We start from the raw sequence: 21,962 nt of genomic DNA on the forward strand, positions 1-21,962 counted from the left end.
ATGATACAGAAACTAGAAACAGAGCAGAAATATCCTCTTACACTCCGGAAAGTGGTGCCTCGTTAACCTTGGGGGACTCGGCGATTTACCTTTCGAGGTGATTGCTCGGGGCCGTTGTATGGAAGGAACGAGATCAGGTCCCGTAAGTAGCACTGGTGGGTTTCACCACCGTGGTGCGAAAATATCTGCCCTACTCCGGAGAGTGGTCTCCTTTTGCTAGTTATGAAATCTAAGATGTACCTCCTTGTGCAATCGATGGCGACCGTTGTATGAATGGAGCAGAGTTGGATACGATTGTTCTGGAGAGTAATGCCCCAATGCCCCCTCTCGTGTGGTGATTTATATTTAATATCGTAAGCAAAGACAATTAACAGACAGGTCGGGTCAAAGCTGTTTTTTACTCCGCCATTGTTGTGACAGTTGGTTAAAAAAGTGTTTACAAAAATTTCCAGCATACTTATGGGAGATCTCCGGTAAAATCTTCGCGAAATAGGTAGTTGGTAATTCTAGATCACAGTATCCATGGTCCTGCGGATAGAAACTGCTCTTCTGTGTGAAATCATGTGATATAGATCCTTTTGCTCGCTGTGATTGCCGAAATGAAGTGTGTTGGTCTGCCTTATACCCAGTCTTCCTCCAGAACATATTTCGAACGCCTCAACTCTTTGTTCTGTTGATGGAACATACCAAATTTGCAGTTTTACCCCACTTTCTTCGCTGTTCGTGAGAAGTAACCAAAATTTTAACCAACTGTCAACAATTTTCCCACGGTTTTCGGCTCGTTACATGGTATGCTGCGACCTGTCTGTTAATTGTCTTTGATCGTAAGATACTTTCGTCCCTCTCAAACCAATGTAGGGGTAAGCGGTGGGACTTATCATCATCATCATCATCGTCATGTAAACAAATCAATGTCGGTCTGGAAATTGTTTATCCTAATCTGAATCCCCAGAATCCGATTCAGAATTCGGTAAAAATGGTCTGGTCCTGATGAAATGGGTTTGGTTGGGTAAAACAACTCGGATAATGGACATTCTACTGTATTTCTTTGTAAAAAAATAGGTTCCAGGAATTTTTTTACAGCCAAACTTGCAAATCGCGCAAAAACTCAATCTATGTCCATTGGACATTCTACCCAGCGAACGATTTGAGTAAACTTAAATCAATTATATTGTCTCTAGATCGACTCGTTATGTGACTAATTCGACTCAAATCGTTGTGAGTCGATTCAAACAGTTTAGGATCAAGTCAGAATCGCAACAAATCGAGTCCCAAACCAATCAAATCTGATTCGAATCCTAATCGAATCAAATCTTTAGAATCTGTCAGATGGGGTTCGAATCTTTGGAATCCGTCAAATGGGATTCGAATCTTTAGAATCCGTCTAGGGATCGAATCTTCGAATCTTCCGAGTCCCGATTCTGCCAACACTAGTTTGAATCACTTAACTCTAGACGACCGACCAAGTACAAAACGAAGCCGGCGGCAAACACATTGTTGCGGTTTGTTGCTAGGTTCCTTTCTCGATGTTTTAGCACGGTAAGTAGAGAAAATCCGCATTACACGTTGGAGCAGAGTGTTCATGAAGATGGTCTCACGTGCTATTGTTTCGTTTTGCTATCTCGTAGCACCATTCCCGCAAAGATGCCTTCGTCTCCCAAGCGCAGGAAAGAACGCGAACGGCCCAGGCGCCGGAAGCGCTCTCGGGACCGTAGTGAAAGAGACCGTTCCGTAGGTCGGTAAGTAAACACATCCATCGCGGAAATAGCCTCACAGCATCGTTCCATGCGCCTGCGTATGCACCACCGTGAAGCAACCCTTTCGTAAAACGCCGCTGCACAGGGAAGGCCTATAACAATGACCACCCTCCGTTACCGATCCAATGGTCATCTGCCACTTTCTTTTGATGTCGGGGATGGAGGCAGTCTTTTCGCTATGCAATGATGATTTTTTTCCAATTATCGTTCTTCGTAGGGGATGATACGGCATTACATCATCTCGACCCCTTCATAATTATCCTTCTATTCCCACCGTACGATTGTCGTTCTGGCCGCTAGCTAACGCTCACCTGTTTGTATCGTCCCAAGCGTGCGGAACAGTTTCATAATGAGTGTTTGAAATCGTGATGCTAAAGTGTTCGCAAACGTCTTCCTTATTTTCTTCTTTGCAGCGACCGAAAACGTTCATCCGAGCGGGAAAGGGATCGTGATCGTGACCGCGATCGTAGCAGAAGAAAGTCTAGATCCAGATCAAGATCGCGTTCGAGATCGAGGTGAAAATTAGAAGTGTAGTGTATGAGTTGCATATATCTGAGTAGGTTGCAAAGCAAATCTAACAGGTGGTGTTTGTCCAATCCTGTATTCAATTCGTGTTTGCAACCCCACTAGTGTACATTTATCGCACAAAGTGTAATAACAATGGTTCTGTTTCCATTTTTCGTAACGTTTTTCCCCCGCAGGTCGTACGAGCGCAATCTAGACAAACCGATGCCATCGACATCGTCACGGCGTGCGGCACAATTGAAACCGATGGTACCGGAGTCCGAGCTTGAAGGTAAAACACCCGAAGAGCAGGAGATGCTGAAAACCATGGGCTTCTGTGGATTCGACTCGACCAAAGGCAAAAAGGTGGAAGGGAACGATGTCGGCGAGGTTCACGTCATATTGAAGCGCAAGTATCGCCAGTACATGAACCGTAAGGGTGGTTTCAATCGACCATTGGACTTCGTTGCGTAACCATGGGGCGGTTATCCTTGCTACTCCGGATGCTAAGCGACAACAGGAAGTCATCAAAAGTGTGCCCGGTGCGCGAGCGGATGAATACTACACTGCCACGTTATAACCCTACATATCAGGGTCGAGAAGTGCTAAACATTTGCAGCTTAGCTTATCCTCTCAGGGGTAACCACTGTGTAGGGAAAAAGGCCCACCACCGACTCTACCCTATTGGTGGGGGTGGTGTTTTTTTTTTCGTTCCATTTCTGTTTCCCAATCGTACAACCTCATCATGTTTTAACAATCGCATCTAATTTGCCATCTTGCTAGGGAACTAGCGCACATTCATATTTTTCATCCTTCATATAGTAAGCGCTCTTCTTCTGTCTCATTCTTATTTCACACTTTACGTTCGTATCCACAATGATGGTATATTTAAATGTTCAACCTCACCGACATTCCTTTTCCCACTGCAAACAGCCTTGCGTGCCTGCCTACCTGCCTGCGACATATCGCGACGGTTTTGGGCACGTGTCACCACAACCATAGCCATACAATAGTCATGCAACCGATCACCTCACCACATAAACACAAACTGCAACACGGGTTCCATATTACAACAATAGTTATTTTTCATATACACCATATACAAAATTTACCACACACAACCACCACACAATGCAATAGCCAAAACACTACGCACGACGGGTCCAGGCCGTTGGGAGCGCTGCACGGCCAACCGTCTGCCCGCGCACCGTACTGCTCTACGCCGACGGTGCGCCATACAGATGTACGGCAGCAACTTGCAACGCGCTCAACCGGTATGCCGGTTCCATCATACCGAAAGTTCCACAGCTATCTCGAAAATGCATTCGGGAGTCCGCCAACGGTTCGATTCGCATCTACCGCTTTTGTCCTGTTAAGTTTCTCCCGTACATCGCCCTCACGTGCCTCACTCACCACGTGGTCGTGTACTGCTCCCATCTGTGCGGGCCGGTGCGTAGTGTCCAATATATACCTCAACCACGCAGTAAAGTAACACATTAACAGAAACACTCCAAAATGAAATACCATACAAGAACAATAGATACAATATCAACAAATTTAAATATACCTCATATTTTTAGCGACTTAAGCATTATACATAGAATTACTGTGCTGTATCCATCCTCCAGACAGCTTATCGTATGAAAGCGTTTCACCTGTTTCCGTTTCTCTGTAACGTATTATCACCGTTTCTCTGTTCTTGAATTAAATAAGAAATTAGACACAACTGTAATATGTTCGAACTCAAGCGAATGATGTGTTAAGAAGAAATAAATAAAAAAAGTTTTGTTGTTTTTTTACATGCACAGTTTTGGGCCTTGTGTTTTGAAGGTGAACAATGAAAGAAATCAATGTTGATTTATACGTAAAACACTTCGGAAGGGTTAGGAAACACATCTCTTTAAAAGGTGAGCTATTTACATTTTATCATTTAATAATTTGTGAGTAGAAAACTTAATTGAGTAATTTCAATAACAAAATAAACATTTGTTTTTTTTCTTTTTGCTAATTTTTTCCCTTACCTGCTTAGTTTGTTGAGTTAATAAAGAAGCGAGAACCAGGTTATTGTTTTAACCTCCTGTCTATCATAGTGAGGAAACCTTACTACAATTATATGTAATGCGTTCAGATGCTTACCAAATGATTATAAGTGAAACATTTTTTTAAATAAATAAACGTACTCATTGTACCATAATGTGAAAAGCAATGTGAACATGATACAATAGATGTTAAATTATTCATAATAAAAATGCGATCTGACCTACCTAAACATATTTGTAAGTTGTACAATTCCACCTAGGAGAAAAGAAGAATAAGGTCCAATAACCGCAATAGGACGAATTGAATTTAACCGATGAATAAGAAACGTAATTTTGATTGGTTAAGAAATGGCAACGGAAGCTTTAGAACGAAAATGGACGTATCTACTAGTACCGTCCTTCGTGTTCGGATATCCATGATTGTTTGCTTCCTTCTGCACGCTGCTTTTTCTTCACATACTGTAGACAAACAGGTTTTCAATTTATTGTAAAAAGGAGTATTTGCGCATTGTCAATAACATAGTTTCGTCGCTTGTGGTTTTTGTTAATACCAGAACACCCTAGATTCCCTTTAATATTATTTTCATCCTTCTAGTTAGGGTCTTGGTTCGTGTGTCCCAAGGGAAAAGAGATTGTATATGTATATATATATATTTGTTTTGTTTATATGGATGTTATGTATTTAAATATTTTCTTGGCTTCCGCGCGCGGCTTTTATCTACGACACTTTCGTGTTTTTCTTCTTCTCTTGAACATGCATATTTAAATGTGTAGATTTCCATGCGCTTAGGGGCCACCTTCAACTGCCGCTTCCCACAGCTAAGAAGAGGATGGCGAGTGTGCGAGGTGGGGTTCACACGTACGCACAGATTCGCGAAAGAGATACAGATAACGTATCGAATGATAACAAGGGGGAGTAGTAATAATGCTCAATTTGTTCTATTTCTTTGTGCGCTATACTTCTGTGTGGCCATCCAGCCGGACATCCATTGCAAACCTGTTCATGCCTGCGCATAAACCGCATGCCAAACCATTTGCGCTGACCCCCGCCATCGCGTTCAATCTGCAAAACTGGTCTTGCGAACCGATTACAACCTACAACCAGAACCTCAGATCTGGTTGTGCCGCCCCGCTGTGGGCGAGAAATAAATGCAGGACTGGAACATTTGCGGTAGTAGTTTGACCGATACGGACAGGTTGTTTTTAATACGTTGCTATTCCAAGTCCCAGCACGGCACTCCAGAGAATGCACCGCCCGGTACAGTGCGCTTGCAACAGTCACCGAATCTGGCTAATACTTCCCCTAAAGTTGAGAGAACGTTTCTTATTCGCATAAGCTAGAGAACTCGCATAACTCTGCTGCTTGGCTCGATGCTTTAGAAAGTAAAATATAAAAACAAGCAACAAGCGGTTTCTGGAGCTGCCTTCGAGATGAGTCATTATTAAAACGATAAACGATGTACCACAGTAGTACTATAGTCTTCAATTATTTAGGCTTACTTACGCAAAAAGGGTGGAGAGTATATCGGGGGATTTTTTTTCAACAATTGCTATAGCTTCCCTTCTCCACATCATACCTCCTTCTTCCAACTACATACGCTCTCTATCTCTATATGCAAATACTTTTCTATTACCTTCTCTAATGGCTCACATATCTCGTCCTTCCCTTCAACTCTAACCAATTTGTTTGCAACGGTTAATTCGTACTCTTTTTGTTTACATTTTGATCATCGTTTCACTAGAATACCATTTTAATCGCTTACTTGGATAAAATGGATCTGTCACCTATGCGTTTGTGTTTATTCTGATTATATCCTTCGCCGCGTTGGGATGAGATTGGAATGGTGTCCACTATGTTCGACGTTCGAATTGAAGCGCATTTTTCACTATTCCACTAAAGCTAACTTAAAATACGATACAGGCGCCCACACTTCGGTAAGGGTAAATGTTGTTTATGCATTGTGGTTTAAAATAAAACAGAAGCTCTCCCTCTTTGTCATTAGCTTAGACCCCTAAGTTGAGTTTCATGGTATTGTAGAATTTCTTAACATAAACATAATCTTTGGTGTTTCTTAATCGTACCTGTTCACTGCGGTTTTTGTGCTTTGTTGTGTTACGCAGCTTTAAGAATTACGAGGGTTCTAGAATGTTCGTGTAAAGAAATTTTAAAACAAAAACAGAAATACTGGTACAATAAACTTTGCGGGTAGATATTCTTTCTTGTCTAGGGAAGCTCCCAGGGGCACACGAACAAATACTGGCAACCATCATGGCATTTTGTGGAATGTAAAAATTAAAAATAAAAATCTTTTCCTTTTCGTGCTCAAAAAAGAGTAAAAGAAAGTCAATAAACTATAAAAGACAATACTTAAAATCTGTACACTCGCAAGTGAAACAGGAAAAGGTTGAGTCGATTGGCAATACTATTGGGTTTAGATAGATCAGTGTTTTACCAACATCGCACAACCGTGCATAAGAGATTCCTGCGTAGAGGGTCAAAGGGTTTGTGGTTGGCGCTTTTCCAAAAGCACATGTGGTTTTTCGAGTGGGCCATACCGGGCGAGACGTGCGCTGTAGCCAGCGGGGGTAAGTTTGGTAAGATTAGAGTCGCTGAGATTTTTATGCCTGTTTGTCATTCATGAACATGTATGTGGGTGTGCGGGGGTGTGTGTGTGTCTGTGTGTCGATGTATGCGTGGAGTTTCGATATAATTTGGCTACTTTTTTGATTTCTTCAACATCAAAGGTAGTCCGGTTTTGGTCTTGTGCTTCGACACCAGTATGGTGGCCGTTTTGCTGGTTTGCTGAGTTGCGGCCACCCCACCCTCGTCCTCACATGCCGCAGACGTTTCCGATGCCACCGGAAGATGACGGTGATCGTCAACGAGCCGCGGCATGTTGTAGAGGGTTCCGGTTGTCTTAATCAGCGCCCCTTGTTGTGTAGCGACGGCAGGGTTACTTATTTTAGTGCTAATTAAAACGATGGTCGAACCTGACCGAACTCCAACGGGTGCCGCCTTTGCTCTTTCGTTAGCCATTTGCTTGTTGGCTGGTGCCGATTGTTTAGTTGACACATCGATTCCTTCCTGTTTGGCTGGTGGTATCTTATGTTGTTGGGTAGGGTAGTTGAAAATACTGCTGGTAGCTGCTATTTCTGAAACTGGCGATGTAATCAGCCGTGTAATACCACCACTGTCGAGCATGGTCTTTGTGGGCATGGCATAGGATGTTGGTTTATCCTCGACCGTACTGGCTTTTCCCCCGGTGGCGGTGGCGCTGGCGGTGGTGGTGGTTGTTGCTGTTGGCACTTTCGTATCTCAAGTAGATTTATGCTGTGCGTGAATAAGCTTCTCCATTTCTTTGTGAATGCCACTAAGTTCAGCTATCTGAGCATTGAACTGATTACACAATGTATTCATCTGCTTCAGCTGCAAAAACACACGCATAGATGTAAGCATTTGGAAATAAAGACACTATCGAATCGAAACGATCGATGGCGAACGCATTACTCACCATTGGATCGTTTTGCTTATCCTTCAGCGATTTATTTGCGGCCTTCAACTCCACCTCTTGGTTCATCAGTTCGGCTTCGAGTCCCTCGATGCGCGTTTTCAGCGAAACGATCTCGCGCCGCAGTTCCTCCGTGATCTCGCTGCTGGCACCAGCAGCCGCAGCGGCATTGCCCGGGGGAGCACCCTTACCAGCCTCTAGATCCTGATAACGTAGTTTTAATCGTTGATTTTCCTCCTTGTACGAGTGTAGCTGGCGTTTCCATTCGTCGACATTTGCCGTTGACTCCTTGAGAAGAGAGAAGTAAGATGAGAATGTTAGAAAGAGCCTGCTCGTACATTACTAACTAGTATGTATTTGTACCTGCAAAGCACTGGTGAGTCGTAGATTGTTGCTCTTCAAAGTGGCTAACTCTATTTCCCATTTTTTAGCGTTAGCAGAACTGCGAAAAAAATAGATGCGTCTCATTAAGGTAAACTTCTGGTGCGCAGAATGGAGAACTTTTACTTGCTTTACGAAAGTATACAAAATAATGTGTACAAGTGATGAATATTCGTGATTGAAACAAGAAAATAATGCGAATTTTTTACATAAAAATGTGGGAAATCCCTCCAATCTTGGATTGCTTTCAATGATTCACATTTTTTTTTTTTTTGTTTACGTTCAAGCTATGAATTGTACAAGGGAACACAACGGGAAATTGACGTATTTCTACAGAAATATAACACATCCGGGCATTTGGTGGTAATAATATAAAAGTAATGTAAAGTAATTTATCCTATCACGAAATGAGCAATTCAAAGCATTCGATGGAGGAACACTGCCATACGTAAGGTACTACTCTTGTTCGCCCTTCTCGTCTTCCTAAAGAATCCTGCTTACCTTTGTGCCAGGGCCAGCTTTAATCTTTCATTTTCGTATTTCAGTTGTTGCTCCGATGACGAAGTGACCGTACCATCGCTAGACGACGAGTTATTAATTGACAGCTGCTTTAGTTCGTTATTTAGGTTGTTGGCATTTGTTTCACTGATGTTGTGCGATGGACTGTCGGTTTTGCAACTCTGTCAATCGAGAAAGAAATATATTTTTTATGTTCACCATTCGATGTTCCCCTGGCCCGAGACTTACCGTCGTGGTGTTGTTTGCCGGTGCAAGCGGTGGTTCCAAATTTCCAGTTTCAAAAATATCCCCACTGTTGACCGACGCACGTGCCGTTATCGGCGATGCGTTAGCCGAAGCAGCAGCCGAGTTACCGTTGGCAGACGCCTTGTTAAGGGCATCTTTGGTGGCTTCTTTAACCTCTTGAAATTTAACTATAAACTGTTGAAATGAAGGTTAATCGTTTGGTAGATTCTATTTCAAGTTTTCTTTTTCATCTTTGTTCGAATCACTTACCTTACCAAGCTCAGCTTCCGATGCAAAACCAAGCCCGTACACTGTATTGGCACGCACATCGCTCCATTGGCCAAACTTTTGAGAAGTTTGGGTGAATGTCATATTCGGGGTAATTGTCGAATTAATAACAGCCTGTGGCGAAATAAAGTAGCAGCAGTTTAAGTACACTTTCCGATTATTTCAAAGACAGCTTCAGTGTGGGTTGTTTTGATGGTAAAATATTTTGTTGTTGAATCGATTAGTTGACTCTTACAGACCTTGCTTCCTTCCACACTGATGATACGATACAGGTTACGGGAGGAATCATAGAAGAAACTAACGGCAATCGCCTTCGAGCTTGCAGTTATCCAGGTCCGCTTGGTCTTGGGATCTATGTGGAACACATGAGCGTTGCAAGTGAAAATTGGTTGCTCCCTGCAGCATCCGGATGAAGGCGAGAAACACGGAAAGCATCATTAACCAATTGTACACTACACCGCTCCCAAACCCTCCCACAATGTCTTTTCACTTCCAACAGCACGAACTTGTGGGTGGTGTAAAAGTTCTTCCAACCCAGATCGAGCTGCTCAGTTAAACATCTTTTCTGCTCTGCTGAGGCAGGTTTCATGAATTAAAGTGAGCCTTACACTTACCCCATTTTGCACAGCGAGTTTCTATAGGACTTTTAACATGAAGAGAACTATTTTACAACACTCTGAAGGCAACGCCGTCGATATAGAAAAGCAGCTTTTCGACTTCTTTCGCTGTCAAACGGGCGACATGCCCTAAGGTCTATGAAAGGGAGGCCAGGTATGTACACGGCTATTTTGTGCACCACCATCAATTTGACAGCAATGATAATAAACCATTCGTAAAGGAACTGTTCATTGAATTCTATCCGTAAGCCCCCTTTTATTTATTTGAATCGAAAACTGTGCAAATCCTTTTCCTTAACAAGCGCGTTTTCGAATTTGAAATGAATTAATTGAATGATTATGAATAAACCGTGCTCTTGCATAAACTTTGGTATATACTATTGGTATTGTAACAGTGTGTGTGACCAAACAAGATACACACTAGTGTTGGCAGAATCGAGATTCGGAAGATTCGAAGATTCGATCCCTAGACGGATTCTAAAGATTCGAATCCCATCTGTCACCGTCCGTCCACACGGCGCTGCGACAATTCTGCGACCGGGGTTTCTGCGACCGATTTGTGCTCACCGGAAGTGTCAAAGTAATCAAAAGTAGCCCAAGTCGGCCATCTTGCATGTCAAAAGTGTCGCAGAAACTCCCGCCGGCACTGGGTCGCAGCGTTGGACAATCTGGCCAACGTTTTTGTCGCAACTTTCTGCGACATTACAAAAAGACCGTTATTCGTATGTAAAAATGGTCATTTTCGTGGTTTGCTCGACGAGAAGGAGTTTTGATATAGTAAATAAATATACTGGCGTGCTAATTCATGTTTTTAATGCGTTTTTTAAATTTAACTATTGTGTTAAAATGAAAGAATGTAAATAATAATTTTAATGTAAATGCATATAGCATATTTTTATTGTACAGAGTGTGTTGTGAAGACCATCAACCATCAAAAAACCTCAATCGTTTCATCAGTAAATGACTCAAAACAAAATAGCACAACACTGTTTGTTTTGTTTTTGTTTTGCACTCCACCCTACCAGCACAACCAACGTTTAAGTCGATAGAAGTGCTTTTGATCATCGACTTGTGCATCGTTTTTATTACGTCTGTTTTTATGTTATTTGTGAACAAAAACATAAACTCCAGAATAAAACTCTTTCTAGTCGAGCTAAAAAGGATACGGATAACGGACATATCAAAAAGTTTGAACAATACTTAAGCGCTTCCAAAACTACGCTTTTAACGTTTACTTGTTTTTACATTGATGTTTTTGACTTTCTAAAATGCTTACCCATGTAATGATTCCCCAAAATATGTTATAGGGCGCATTTACATTGAAGTTATTATTGACGTTCATACATTTTAATTCAAAACATGAATTAATACGTCAGTATATTTATTTACTATATTAAAACTTCTTCTCGTTGAACAAACCGGCGTTACTTGTTTTTACTTTAATGCTGTTGACTTTCTAGAATAATAAAAATATGCTATATGCATTTACATTAAAATTATTATTTACATTCTTTCATTTTAACACAATAGTTAAATAAAAAAACGCATTAAAAACATGAATTAGCACGCCAGTATATTTATTTACTATATCAAAACTCCTTCTCGTCGAGCAAACCACGACAATGACCATTTTTACATACGAATAACGGTCTTTTTGTAATGTCGCAGAAAGTTGCGACAAAAACGTTGGCCAGATTGTCCAACGCTGCGACCCAGTGCCGGCGGGAGTTTCTGCGACACTTTTGACATGCAAGATGGCCGACTTGGGCTACTTTTGATTACTTTGACACTTCCGGTGAGCACAAATCGGTCGCAGAAACCCCGGTCGCAGAATTGTCGCAGCGCCGTGTGGACGGACGGTCAGATTCTAAACACGCTTTCCAGACTGCACCGTCGCGTAACGCGACGTCGCCTGACAGGCGCTGAATTCCATACTCGGGGCCACACTACAGCGCGACGTCCCGTTTCAAAAGTAGCCCAGTTTCGGCAGAATAATCGCGCAAGCCAAGCGTGACAGAGGTAGGGGAGTATGTGGAAATATGTATCACATTGGGGCGCAAACTCGGCTAAAATTTTTTGTTGAACTTTGAGGTAGTAATGCATGATATTTGTTTAACTACGTATTTTATGCACCCTGAGTGAGTTTGGCGCTTCTACATTTGAAATTCACTGAGAAAACCATCTAAAACAAATCGATGATATTTTGCCCCGTCGTAGGAGGTATATATTTCTCCGTTATCTCCTACTTGTTGAAGAGCAGTTTGTTTACGTTTCGGCTCCCGAAAAAACTTGGTAAAAATATTAATTAAAACTGAGTTCCATAACTGAATTACATTTGTGAAGCCTAAAAATAAGTAGCACAATGAAAAATCCGATGTTTCGTGGATAATATTGCTCGTTTTGTGTTTTGGCTTGTATACGTTTTGTCTAGCTGTCGGTTTGTTTACGTTTCGAATTGACATTTGAAAAGAGCTAGCGCGTCGTCGCATTTTTCGCTGTTTCTACACTAGGCATCGTCTAGCGCGATTTGTGCGACATTTTTTTTATATGGAGCTGCTGTAGTGTGGACCCCGAGTGACACGGGGATTTTAATTGATATTTTATCCATAAATTTTTCGGGTGCCGAAACGTAAACAAACTGCTCTTCAACAAGTAGGAGAAGATGGAGAAATATATACCTTCTACGGTGGGCAAAATATCGTCGTTGTCTGTTTAAGTTTGTTTTCTCAGTGAATTTCAAATGTAGAAGCGCCAAACTCACTCAGGGTGCATAAAATACGTAGCTAAACAAATATCATGCATTACTACCTCAAAGTTCAACAAAAAAATTTAGCCGAGTTTGCGCCCCAATGTGATACATATTTCCACATACTCCCCTACCTCTGTCGTGCTTGGCTTGCGCGATTATTCTGCCGAAACTGGACTACTTTTGAAACGGGACGTCGCGCTGCAGTGTGGACCCCGAGTGAGGCAAAATATCGTCGTTGTCTGTTTAAGTTTGTTTTCTCAGTGAATTTCAAATGTAGAAACGCCAAACTCACTCAGGGTGCATAAAATACGTAGTTAAACAAATATCATGTATTACTACGTTAAAATTCAACAAAAAATTTTAGCCGATTTTGCGCCCCAATGTGATACATATTTCCACATACTCCCCTACCTCTGTCGCGCTTGGCTTGCGCGATTGTTCTGCCGAAACTGGGCTACTTTTGAAACGAGACGTCGCGCTGTAGTGTGGACCCCGAGTGAAGGATTTAGATCGATGTCGATTATCCGAGTTGTTCTATCCAACCCAACCTATTTAGCCCGACCTATTTAGAACGAACAGATTGAAACTGGTTTAAAGTTTAGTACAAAATAAAAAACGGTTGGGGTAATGGTACCAATAGTAGTTTAGTCATGTAACTAACAAAATGATGTAATTTATACTTGTCAAGAACACAATATTTTACGTATTTATACAAATTCTGATCGAAACACCATTATTCTTCTGAAAATCATATTTTTTCATATGGAATCATTTATACATTGTTAACACGTTGACTGCCATGTCACCCAAAAGTGGTTACAGTTCTAAAAAGTTCTAAAAAGTTTTTTATCCAAAAACAAACAAAAATGTAACATAAAAATTATAGTATTATTTTTTGTTATAATTCTTTGAGTAGCAAAATTTTTGCTTAGCCTTTAAAAATCGTTGGTTTAATAAATGTTTTAAGCAAATTTTATTAAAAAAGATTGTTCTAAAAAAGTGTGCTAAAAACACTTGGCAGTCAATGTGTTAAGGAACTCAGCATACATTTTAGTACAACCGTTTGGCAAATATTATTTTTGCAGCCTCTATAAAACGGAGGGGGAAGATTTATCTTTTGAACACTCCATGGAGGATCAAAGAACATTTCATTCTTGGACAAGTAACGCTACAGTGTTTAGTTCTTCGTAGAGCTAGGATTTTATTAGCACCTCTTACCATCATGGGGCCACTTACCCTAACAATTCGAACATCAACAAAATGCACAGATTTAAAAATACTGATCGATTAAGAAGAAAACATCAATCTTTAAGCACTATTTAAATCTGCGTCTATTATAAATCTGCTAAATAAAACTGTTGCTTTCAATCAGTGTATGCAAACGTAGATTCCATTCAAATTACAGATCATTCTTCCATAAGTGACCCTTGGTATCATGCAACGCAACTGAACTCTGCTGAACTGCACATCACTGTACGTTCCAATAGACTTTTGTCCAATAGACTTATGTCCATCATTGCACAAGACGACGATAGACTAAGCTTTTTAATTTGATGTCTTGATCTGATTGGTCGGCCCCATGAGCGCTCACTCACCAACTTGACTTCGTGGGTTCGAATCCCAACCGGACCCCCTTTCCTGTACGAGAGGACTGACTATCCATGTCCTCAAAGGGAAAAAGTCTAGTAAGCCCTTAACGGGACAGGCATGACCAACACGGTCGTTACACCAAGAAGAAGAAGAAGATCTGATTAGCGTGCCGATGCGGGTGTATCGACGTTGGCCAACGATGCTATAAATACTGAATTGAATATTTTATTTAGTTCTTTTATCTTCAAGGAACTAGTGGATACACTTGCAGTTATGCGCAGCACTGTTGTGCCGTTTTTCTCCGCATAAAACGCCAATAGTTGTGCCCGCTGTAAAATGAAAAAGACAAAAACAGATATCCACCGCCGGGTATGAATGAAATTAATTTATCGTATTTGACGTCGTCTCCTGGATAAGGGCGCGTGCGCAGATTCATGTGTCATCTGGTACATGGGAGGCTTGTGTGCAGAAATCTATCAATAGAATTCCAGAGGTGATAGGTGATGAACGGCACGGGAGCATACGGAAAAGAAAGAAAATTTGCTTGCATATTTTCCACCAAGCGGGAACCGATGCCAGTTGCTGCAGTCGATTTGTGCACAAACTTGTGACCACCGAAACCGTCGCAGTCCAGACCGTGTTTCGATGCGATGTGTTCGTGAAAAGTAAGAACCAGTAAAATAATGTTTTACATTCACGGCAACCTTCCGGACTGAGCGCTAGGTGAAAATTGATAAAGAACGACAAGCAAAAAAAACTAAAAAGGGCTCCAACCAACAGCAAACGGGTCGATATACAGGCAGCTCCAACCCCCACGTTGCAACAGAGGGTTCGCGCCACACCACCCCGCGGCCGTGAGTGTGAGAGTGGAGCAAAGGGACAGTATTAGTTGGTGGACGGTGCGTTTCCAGTTCGGTTAATATAGTTTGCACGCCGTCGACGCTTTTAAGCCCTTTTTTCGGCACTCGAAAAAGGTACGCTTGCGAGTGGAACATGAATCTTTGAAACTTCCGTAGCGCCATCTCAGCTATCATTGTTTCGCCAAAGCCGTACCGTGGCCCAGTGTGAAAATGACCTTTCGCAGCATTTGTTTGTCCTATCTCGCAATATGGAACATTTTCCTGGTGCTCCCGATCGTTACATCGGACAATGATTACATCTCAGGTAAGTGTGGAGAAATTCTGGCGAGTGTTAATGCATACAACAAAGCAGAAACGACCCCTCAAATTGTTTACACTACACGGTTGACTTGGGCGCCGCCACATTCGTTGGGTCGATATGGTTTAAATGTGCACCAAACAAAGCACTTCCATCATGCCTCCGCATTGTGGGTGGTTTGTGTGGGTGTGTTTTTTTCTCTTTGGGTTTGCATGCCCTGAATTCAACGATTACTTTGATATCCTATTCATATGGACTTGTTGCTTCGTGTACGAATCGTACCAACATGTTTAACATAGTTTCATGTGCATGAATATGCAAATAATGTGCATGAATGATCCTACCACAAACATAAGGGCCTTATTGTGTGGAAACCCGTGTAATACGCGACATATGTTTACTAGCTTTCATCTCCGGAAAGTATCGATGAGAATAGCGAAAACAGCAATGCTGATCGAATATTCTGTAATGGGGAAGCTTTTCTTTTCTGTTAACACTTGTATGTGAAATATTTGAGGTTCATCTTCCAATTTACTATGAGTTTCAGTTAAATCGGATCATTATTGTGCTTGGGAAATTGAGCAAAGAAGAAAAAAGAATGTAGATAGGAGTTTACACTATACAAAAAAGTTTACAGTATAGAAAATATACAAAAACAAACATGAATTCATTTAAACAACTTAGCTTTCAAATGTTTAAATCGATGCATTTTGGTTAATTTTTGATATATTTTCCATATAGTTTTTTTCATCTTAACATATAAATAACTAAGTTTATATTTTTCTTCTTCTTTGGCGTAACGATCGTCTTCGGTCATGCCCTATTATGGACTTACTAGACATTTTCCCTTTCTGTACGTGCATAGCCAGCCTCCTCACTCAGGGGAGGGGATCCGGTCGCGGTTGAGATTTGAACCCACGCATAGAGTTGATGTTATTTAAAAAATAAAATTATGTTCAAACATTTCAAGACGAGAACCAGAGTGTATCACAAGAGGCCGGCCAAAGTGTTCATATTTCTTCAAATGCAATGTAAAATTTTTGTTTATAAAATAACTGAATGGAAAAGTAACAGAAAATGACATACGATATAATTGAATAAATTCTCACAAGTTAATAATAAAACAAAACAAACTATAACATGATAATATAGTTTTAAGGAGAATTCTTTGAAATTATTAGCTAATCATTTTCCAGATCTTATCACGAGGAAACACCACGCCACAGGTGTGGGATCGAAAACTCTCTTCGGAGAGAGGCCTTGTCCCACTTGGGGATGTCGTGCCACAAAAAAAAACCTTATATTATACTACTTGTATTTTACTACCACTGGGTTTCTACCACTGGTTTTGATAGATCAATAATTTCAATCCTGCACTTTCCAGTTTCGGATTCTTTTCACTACTTTTCAGTGGTAGTTCAATTCTGTAGACGATTCATCAGTTTAATTTTAATAATTTGTTAAATTAAACGTTAGCTACCCCTTTTCTACCGGCAGGATATCGACGAAGATTACATCCAATGACGCCGATGTCCTGGACAAAGGGTAAGTTTAGAGAATCTTGGCGACCCGTTGAAAGAATTCGGGTCTCAATTCACGCATTCACTTCTGTGGATTTCTCAGATGGCGATACGGCGGAAAATATGGTGAAAACGATCAACATTTGGATCGAAGAGCAGGCGCGGCGTCGCTTTTTGAAGCACCTACAGAGTATGCAGGCGGCCAGTAGCAAACCCGCTCCGATACCATCGTTTGCCGACCCTGGCGTGACCTACACCTACCAGCTGCCCCTGAGTAATCAGATCAATTCGGTCGAACCGATTAACTTTGCGGTCGGACCAAGTGATCCACGGTTCTACGATCAGGCCAGCGGTGTTGCCCGGGAACCGGACCTGGAGGACGACGAGACCGACGTTGACGATGGCTTTCCGTACCGCTCGGGACCGGAACCAGATGCCGAAAGGCCGAAGGATCATCGGCGCGAGTCGGAATTGACCAACGACGCGGAGCCGATAATGGACCAGGACTTGGTGTACGGTTACCGTCATCCGCCACCACCGCCCCCGATCCGACCCAAGCTGGGCAAGGGCACGCACATGCGCAATCAGGCCAATGCCAAAAACACCCTCACCACACCGGCGCCCGGCGGCTCGCAGCTTGTGGACCGACGCAACTCGAACGGAGTGGTGCAGCAACCCATCGAGCTCGGCACCGGCCTGGGCATGTATCTGATCGCGCTGATCGCGGGTATCAGTGCGGCCATAACGGTGGCTCTGATTTCGATCGGGTTCGGATGGTACACGTAAGTGAAAACAGTCAACTTACGGAAAACAGGTCGACAATACTTTTATTGCTCTCCACCCACAGGCTGCACAAACGGACCAAAGCAGCGGCCGATGTGGAGTATCCGGCGTACGGAGTGACCGGACCGAATCGAGACTCGACGGCGGGCTCCACCGCTGCTGCCGCCGGCGATCGCAAACTGGCCCAGAACGCCCAGATGTACCACTACCAGCACCAGAAGCAACAGATCATCGCGATGGAAAACACCACGCGCAGCGCCAACCACTCCGAGCAACCCAGCGAGGACGAGAACGAGGAAGGCGACTACACGGTCTACGAGTGCCCTGGTCTGGCACCGGTAAGATATGAACATATACAAGAGTAATCAAGACCACCGTGACCATGGCCACGTGAAACGCGCCACGTGTTTCAAATTCAAATAACAACTAATTACCGAAGAGGTCAAAGTCTCTAAAATTTAAAAAAAATAACAACAAATTTAAAAAAACCGTTGAGTTAATTTCCATTAATAGAAAATTTCTTAATTGAAAACCTTTTTGCTAGTGCAATTCCGACACCAATCTACTCTCCAGTAATTTCCCAAGCTAGAGGGAAGAACCTACACCCCGTTTGAGTTCATGCTATCTAAAGATAAACAATGTTTTTAAGAACAACGACACACATTATAAAAAATAAGCTTTCGAACATATCACCTATGCTGCTCGAGTTTCGAATAAATTTTGAACTATGTTGTTTAAATTGATGCGATGAAGACAAGCTTGATCATACGAAACCAATAATAAAATCCGTTTACACACCACGCCACAGGTGTGGGATCGAATCTCGAGTCTGGCAAGCCCCTTCTTTAAGAATTATCTTTACAGTGAAATAGTTCCCACATGTATCTGCCAGTTTGCGGCGTTTCTTGAATGTCACTTGATTCTTACAACATTTTTGTTTTGTTCTTTCTCTTCCAAGACTGGTGAAATGGAAGTGAAGAACCCGCTTTTCCTTGAAGAAGGACCAGTGAATGGAGTCTCCCTGCAACCATCGATCAGTGGTGAAGGTCCAGCCCTGGGGGTGGTCTATTTGGAAAAACCCGTGCAACCGCAGGCCCACAACAATAACAAAAAATCGGTAAGATGCCCGGATGGTTAACGTGATGATGGAAAGCAGGTTGATAACCATTTTTTCCTTTTTTTTTAGGGTACATAAGCTGTACGTCAGAAACATGGAAACATATTTCCTTTTTGTCGCCAAGGTTTGAATTTTCATTTCACGCTACTTCGAATGCATTGTCTTGCTCAGAGTAAATAGAAATTTGAAGGCCTAAGCTTTTTATTTTGAAATTGTTCCTGAAATCGGTTTGCCTTCGGTGGATTTGTATTTATTAATTCAAGATAAACAAGATAATTTATTTGAGATAAACGTAAAGTTTCCACCTGTTAAAAATGGTATATATGGATTAATGCACGTGCAATAATGTACTGCGCACCATAAGAAGCCTAAACAAACTTCCTCTGATAACAACCACGTCCAGTTACATTCTGTACCAAATCCTAAACCAAATCTATTTAATATCAACCGGTTTGTATCGCTAGTCGGGCGATTGAAAGAAATTATATCATCTTGCAGTAGAAATAGAACGCTGCGAAGGCAGCAAAAAATGATAAATATATTCATTGACATATAAATTCAGAGAATAACACACACACATACACACCAACACACAGAAAAACGTATATAAATATACATATATATATATATAAATGTTGAAATATGTATCAAAAATAGATTTTATTCTTGCTTGCATTGGGCAACTATATGAAAAAACGGGAAAATTTGAGCTGAAATTACGTTGCAATCGAAGAGGGTATAGTCAAATGATGAGTCGAATAAATGGAGTGCACGCAGCGAAAGTATCTATCTTTTTGGTGGTTAAAATGCGATAGAGATGCAAAATCAGAATGGTTTACTTCGCCTTGATTGTGCGACAAACAATAACGAATGTGTTACAATTGATGATGCAAATGTTGCAAAAACAAACAAAAACAAAAAATGCAACGGTATTGGAGGCTAAATCAAACACGAGATAGAGGAAATTCCGTAGGGTGTGGGAACAGTTGTGATTGGAATGGAAGTAGTGACAAACCTTGTCGTAGCCAATAGTATTTGTAATAACCGTCTAATAACTGCTCATCTGATGAGTAAGGCAGCTAGTTTACGTACTGTACATTTCCCAACAACAAAAAAAAACAAACAAACAAACTCAACCCGATGACTTACTTTTCTTGCTACATCCGGGCTGAGCAAGCATGTTTGGCCGGTGGACAAACAAATAAACAATCAAACTTTGGCTCTGATCCAATTTTTTAATCGTGCAACTTACCGATCAGCAAATACAGGTACGATGGTAGTCGATAAACTTGTGTAACTTTTATGGAAACTGTGTGGAAGCAACCAATAAATAGCATCAAATGTGTCGGTTATCTGTGTATAGAGTTATTCATAATTTTATGTCTTGTACTATTTCTTCCACTATGCTCTGAGGAAACAAATAAAACAAATTCCAAATGTATACTTATTCCTGTTTTAATCATGCACGAACACACTGATTAGTTTTTTTTTAATGTTTAAGAAATCTTTTTCCTCGCGCTATACTAGGGTATACATTTTAAGTTTAAATTTCCTTACGTTACTCGTAACGTGTTTTTATTTAGAGCCACTTAGTTTCAAACATATAACTATGAGTAATCCAGCCTAGATGGGTCCACCAAAGCCGAGTGGACAAATTTTCATCGGCGTTAGGAAAAATGTACACAATATTTGAATGAAATACATTTTATATATAACTCAGCGGCCAGTCAGAAGGTTTAGCCGAAACGATTGATGTTGGCGCTTCACGATCAACTGTTCTCCATTGTGCTCTAGTTAGAGAGCTTTAGAACACTAGCTCCGAGCCGTCCTTTCTTAGACCCTGGCATCCATCGGCACTTCCACATATTTCTATATTTTTCTTTGCTATTTGACAAGATGACCAGCCATATAACAGATTCCGCCACTTTGATATCTACCGTTTGCTTCAACTTCTATTGCACTTTGAGTTTCTTTAGCAAAGTCAAATCATGCTTCAAATTAGAGCTCTCAAGGTTTTAAAGTGAGTTCTTAAGAATAAAGAGAATACTGAAAAAATCCCCAAAGCGAACCCGACATGTCTTACAACATCCAAATTGTACTGGATTCAATTTGAATGATATAATTTGTTCTCACCACAAAAGAAATGCTATTCTTGATGATGTTGTTTTCCAAAGAAAGTTGCTGGGATTATTAGTTTTTAACTGCGAAATCGTTGAAATTTGTTCACTTTTTTCAATACATTCGTGAGTACGGAAGGGTTTACTGGAATGAAATCCTTATTCGCCGATCATTTACAGACAAACGCTTCTCGATTTCGATGCTATGCGTCGAAGTTCGAAAGCCTTTTGTCGTAAAGCAAAAATATATAAAAAATATGTGAATTCACTTTTAATCACTTCACCTGGCGAGTTTCGTAGTATAAAAAAGTGTCGTTAGGAATAGAATCTTAAATCTAAACCGAAGCGATGCGTTTATATTTTAACAGCAGCTTGACTGGACAACAAAATGAGCGTGACTGTCTGCACAACATACAGAAATGCCTTATCGAATCTTGCCGTACCCCGACCGAAGGTGGGGCGACGTGCGCGTTGTTGGTGGCCGAAGACGGTGTGGCGCGTCAGTCGGGTTGGCCAGTTTGAAAAGCGTTAGGAAAAGTGGGGAAAACGCTATATTACCCGCCGACTAGCAGTCCTGGCGAACTAGTGCACTTCTATCCGTCCACGGTGTTAACATACTGAGGGATCTAACTCCTCCGATTGAGGCAGGGATACTCGGACAAAATAGTTGCAGGTGCATAGCGTTAGATTATTCAGTTTGGTTTTTTGCGTACACACAACTATATAAAAAAAATATATCACTTTGTGAATTGTGCTTTTGGCAGGTCGCTAGGTGTAGGATGTGACTTCCAGCGTGAATGCAGAGTGAAATTAACGTGCTTGGATAGTTCCTCCATCAGTTAAACTTTGTGAGGTGAGCGAAATCACTGCTCAAACATGTTGTCCCAAACCACCCAGTGTAAAGGAGAAAAATATTTTACAGTTATATGTTACGGTATTTGTATGTTTTCAGTGGGGTGATTGAATAATAACTAAATTTAGTAGATGGTTAACTCTTGATAATTTCTTTCGTGTTCTTTTAAATTTTCGTATAATATTAAAAACAGACCTAAGCCGATGTGTTACAACTAATGGAAAGCAAAATAATAA

General features: G+C 41.3%; 3 protein-coding genes across 3 annotated transcripts; 2 read left to right on the forward strand and 1 right to left on the reverse strand.

Annotated features, from left to right (window-relative positions):
• The first annotated feature begins 1,461 nt into the window (after positions 1–1,461).
• On the forward strand, positions 1,462–2,982 carry LOC131281141 (U4/U6.U5 small nuclear ribonucleoprotein 27 kDa protein). Its single transcript, XM_058310396.1, has 4 exons — positions 1,462–1,539; positions 1,629–1,739; positions 2,171–2,272; positions 2,459–2,982. The coding sequence occupies exons 2-4, from the start codon at positions 1,645–1,647 to the stop codon at positions 2,733–2,735; spliced, it is 474 nt and encodes a 157-aa protein (XP_058166379.1). The 5' UTR covers positions 1,462–1,539; positions 1,629–1,644; the 3' UTR covers positions 2,736–2,982.
• A 4,603-nt stretch (positions 2,983–7,585) lies between these two features.
• Positions 7,586–9,950, reverse strand: LOC131282688 (homer protein homolog 2). The gene is made up of 8 exons (XM_058312215.1): positions 9,837–9,950; positions 9,462–9,618; positions 9,205–9,336; positions 8,938–9,129; positions 8,692–8,870; positions 8,173–8,251; positions 7,813–8,097; positions 7,586–7,727 (listed from the first exon to the last, which is right to left on the reverse strand). Exons 1-8 carry the CDS (start codon positions 9,839–9,841, stop codon positions 7,617–7,619), a joined length of 1,140 nt encoding a protein of 379 aa, XP_058168198.1. The 5' UTR covers positions 9,842–9,950; the 3' UTR covers positions 7,586–7,616.
• A 5,298-nt stretch (positions 9,951–15,248) lies between these two features.
• LOC131293548 (neural proliferation differentiation and control protein 1) lies at positions 15,249–18,834 on the forward strand. Its single transcript, XM_058321624.1, has 6 exons — positions 15,249–15,342; positions 16,834–16,881; positions 16,960–17,638; positions 17,704–17,977; positions 18,598–18,756; positions 18,826–18,834. The coding sequence occupies exons 1-6, from the start codon at positions 15,249–15,251 to the stop codon at positions 18,832–18,834; spliced, it is 1,263 nt and encodes a 420-aa protein (XP_058177607.1).
• The last annotated feature ends 3,128 nt before the right edge of the window (positions 18,835–21,962 follow it).

Source organism: Anopheles ziemanni, chromosome 2 (genome assembly GCF_943734765.1).
Source record: "Anopheles ziemanni chromosome 2, idAnoZiCoDA_A2_x.2, whole genome shotgun sequence".
In the NCBI taxonomy this organism is placed as follows: Eukaryota; Metazoa; Arthropoda; class Insecta; order Diptera; family Culicidae; genus Anopheles; species Anopheles ziemanni.

Coding starts and splice junctions, on each gene's coding strand:
- LOC131282688 (XM_058312215.1), bottom strand. Junction 8,871..8,937: donor CGGCAAACAACACCACGACG/GTAAGTCTCGGG, acceptor CTCGATTGACAG/AGTTGCAAAACCGACAGTCC. Junction 8,098..8,172: donor GACTCACCAGTGCTTTGCAG/GTACAAATACAT, acceptor TCTCTTCTCAAG/GAGTCAACGGCAAATGTCGA.
- LOC131281141 (XM_058310396.1), top strand. CDS start 1,645: ATGCCTTCGTCTCCCAAGCGCAGGAAAGAACGCGAACGGCCCAGGCGC. Junction 1,740..2,170: donor AGAGACCGTTCCGTAGGTCG/GTAAGTAAACAC, acceptor TCTTCTTTGCAG/CGACCGAAAACGTTCATCCG. Junction 2,273..2,458: donor AGATCGCGTTCGAGATCGAG/GTGAAAATTAGA, acceptor TTTCCCCCGCAG/GTCGTACGAGCGCAATCTAG.
- LOC131293548 (XM_058321624.1), top strand. CDS start 15,249: ATGACCTTTCGCAGCATTTGTTTGTCCTATCTCGCAATATGGAACATT. Junction 17,639..17,703: donor ATCGGGTTCGGATGGTACAC/GTAAGTGAAAAC, acceptor CTCCACCCACAG/GCTGCACAAACGGACCAAAG. Junction 17,978..18,597: donor AGTGCCCTGGTCTGGCACCG/GTAAGATATGAA, acceptor TTCTCTTCCAAG/ACTGGTGAAATGGAAGTGAA.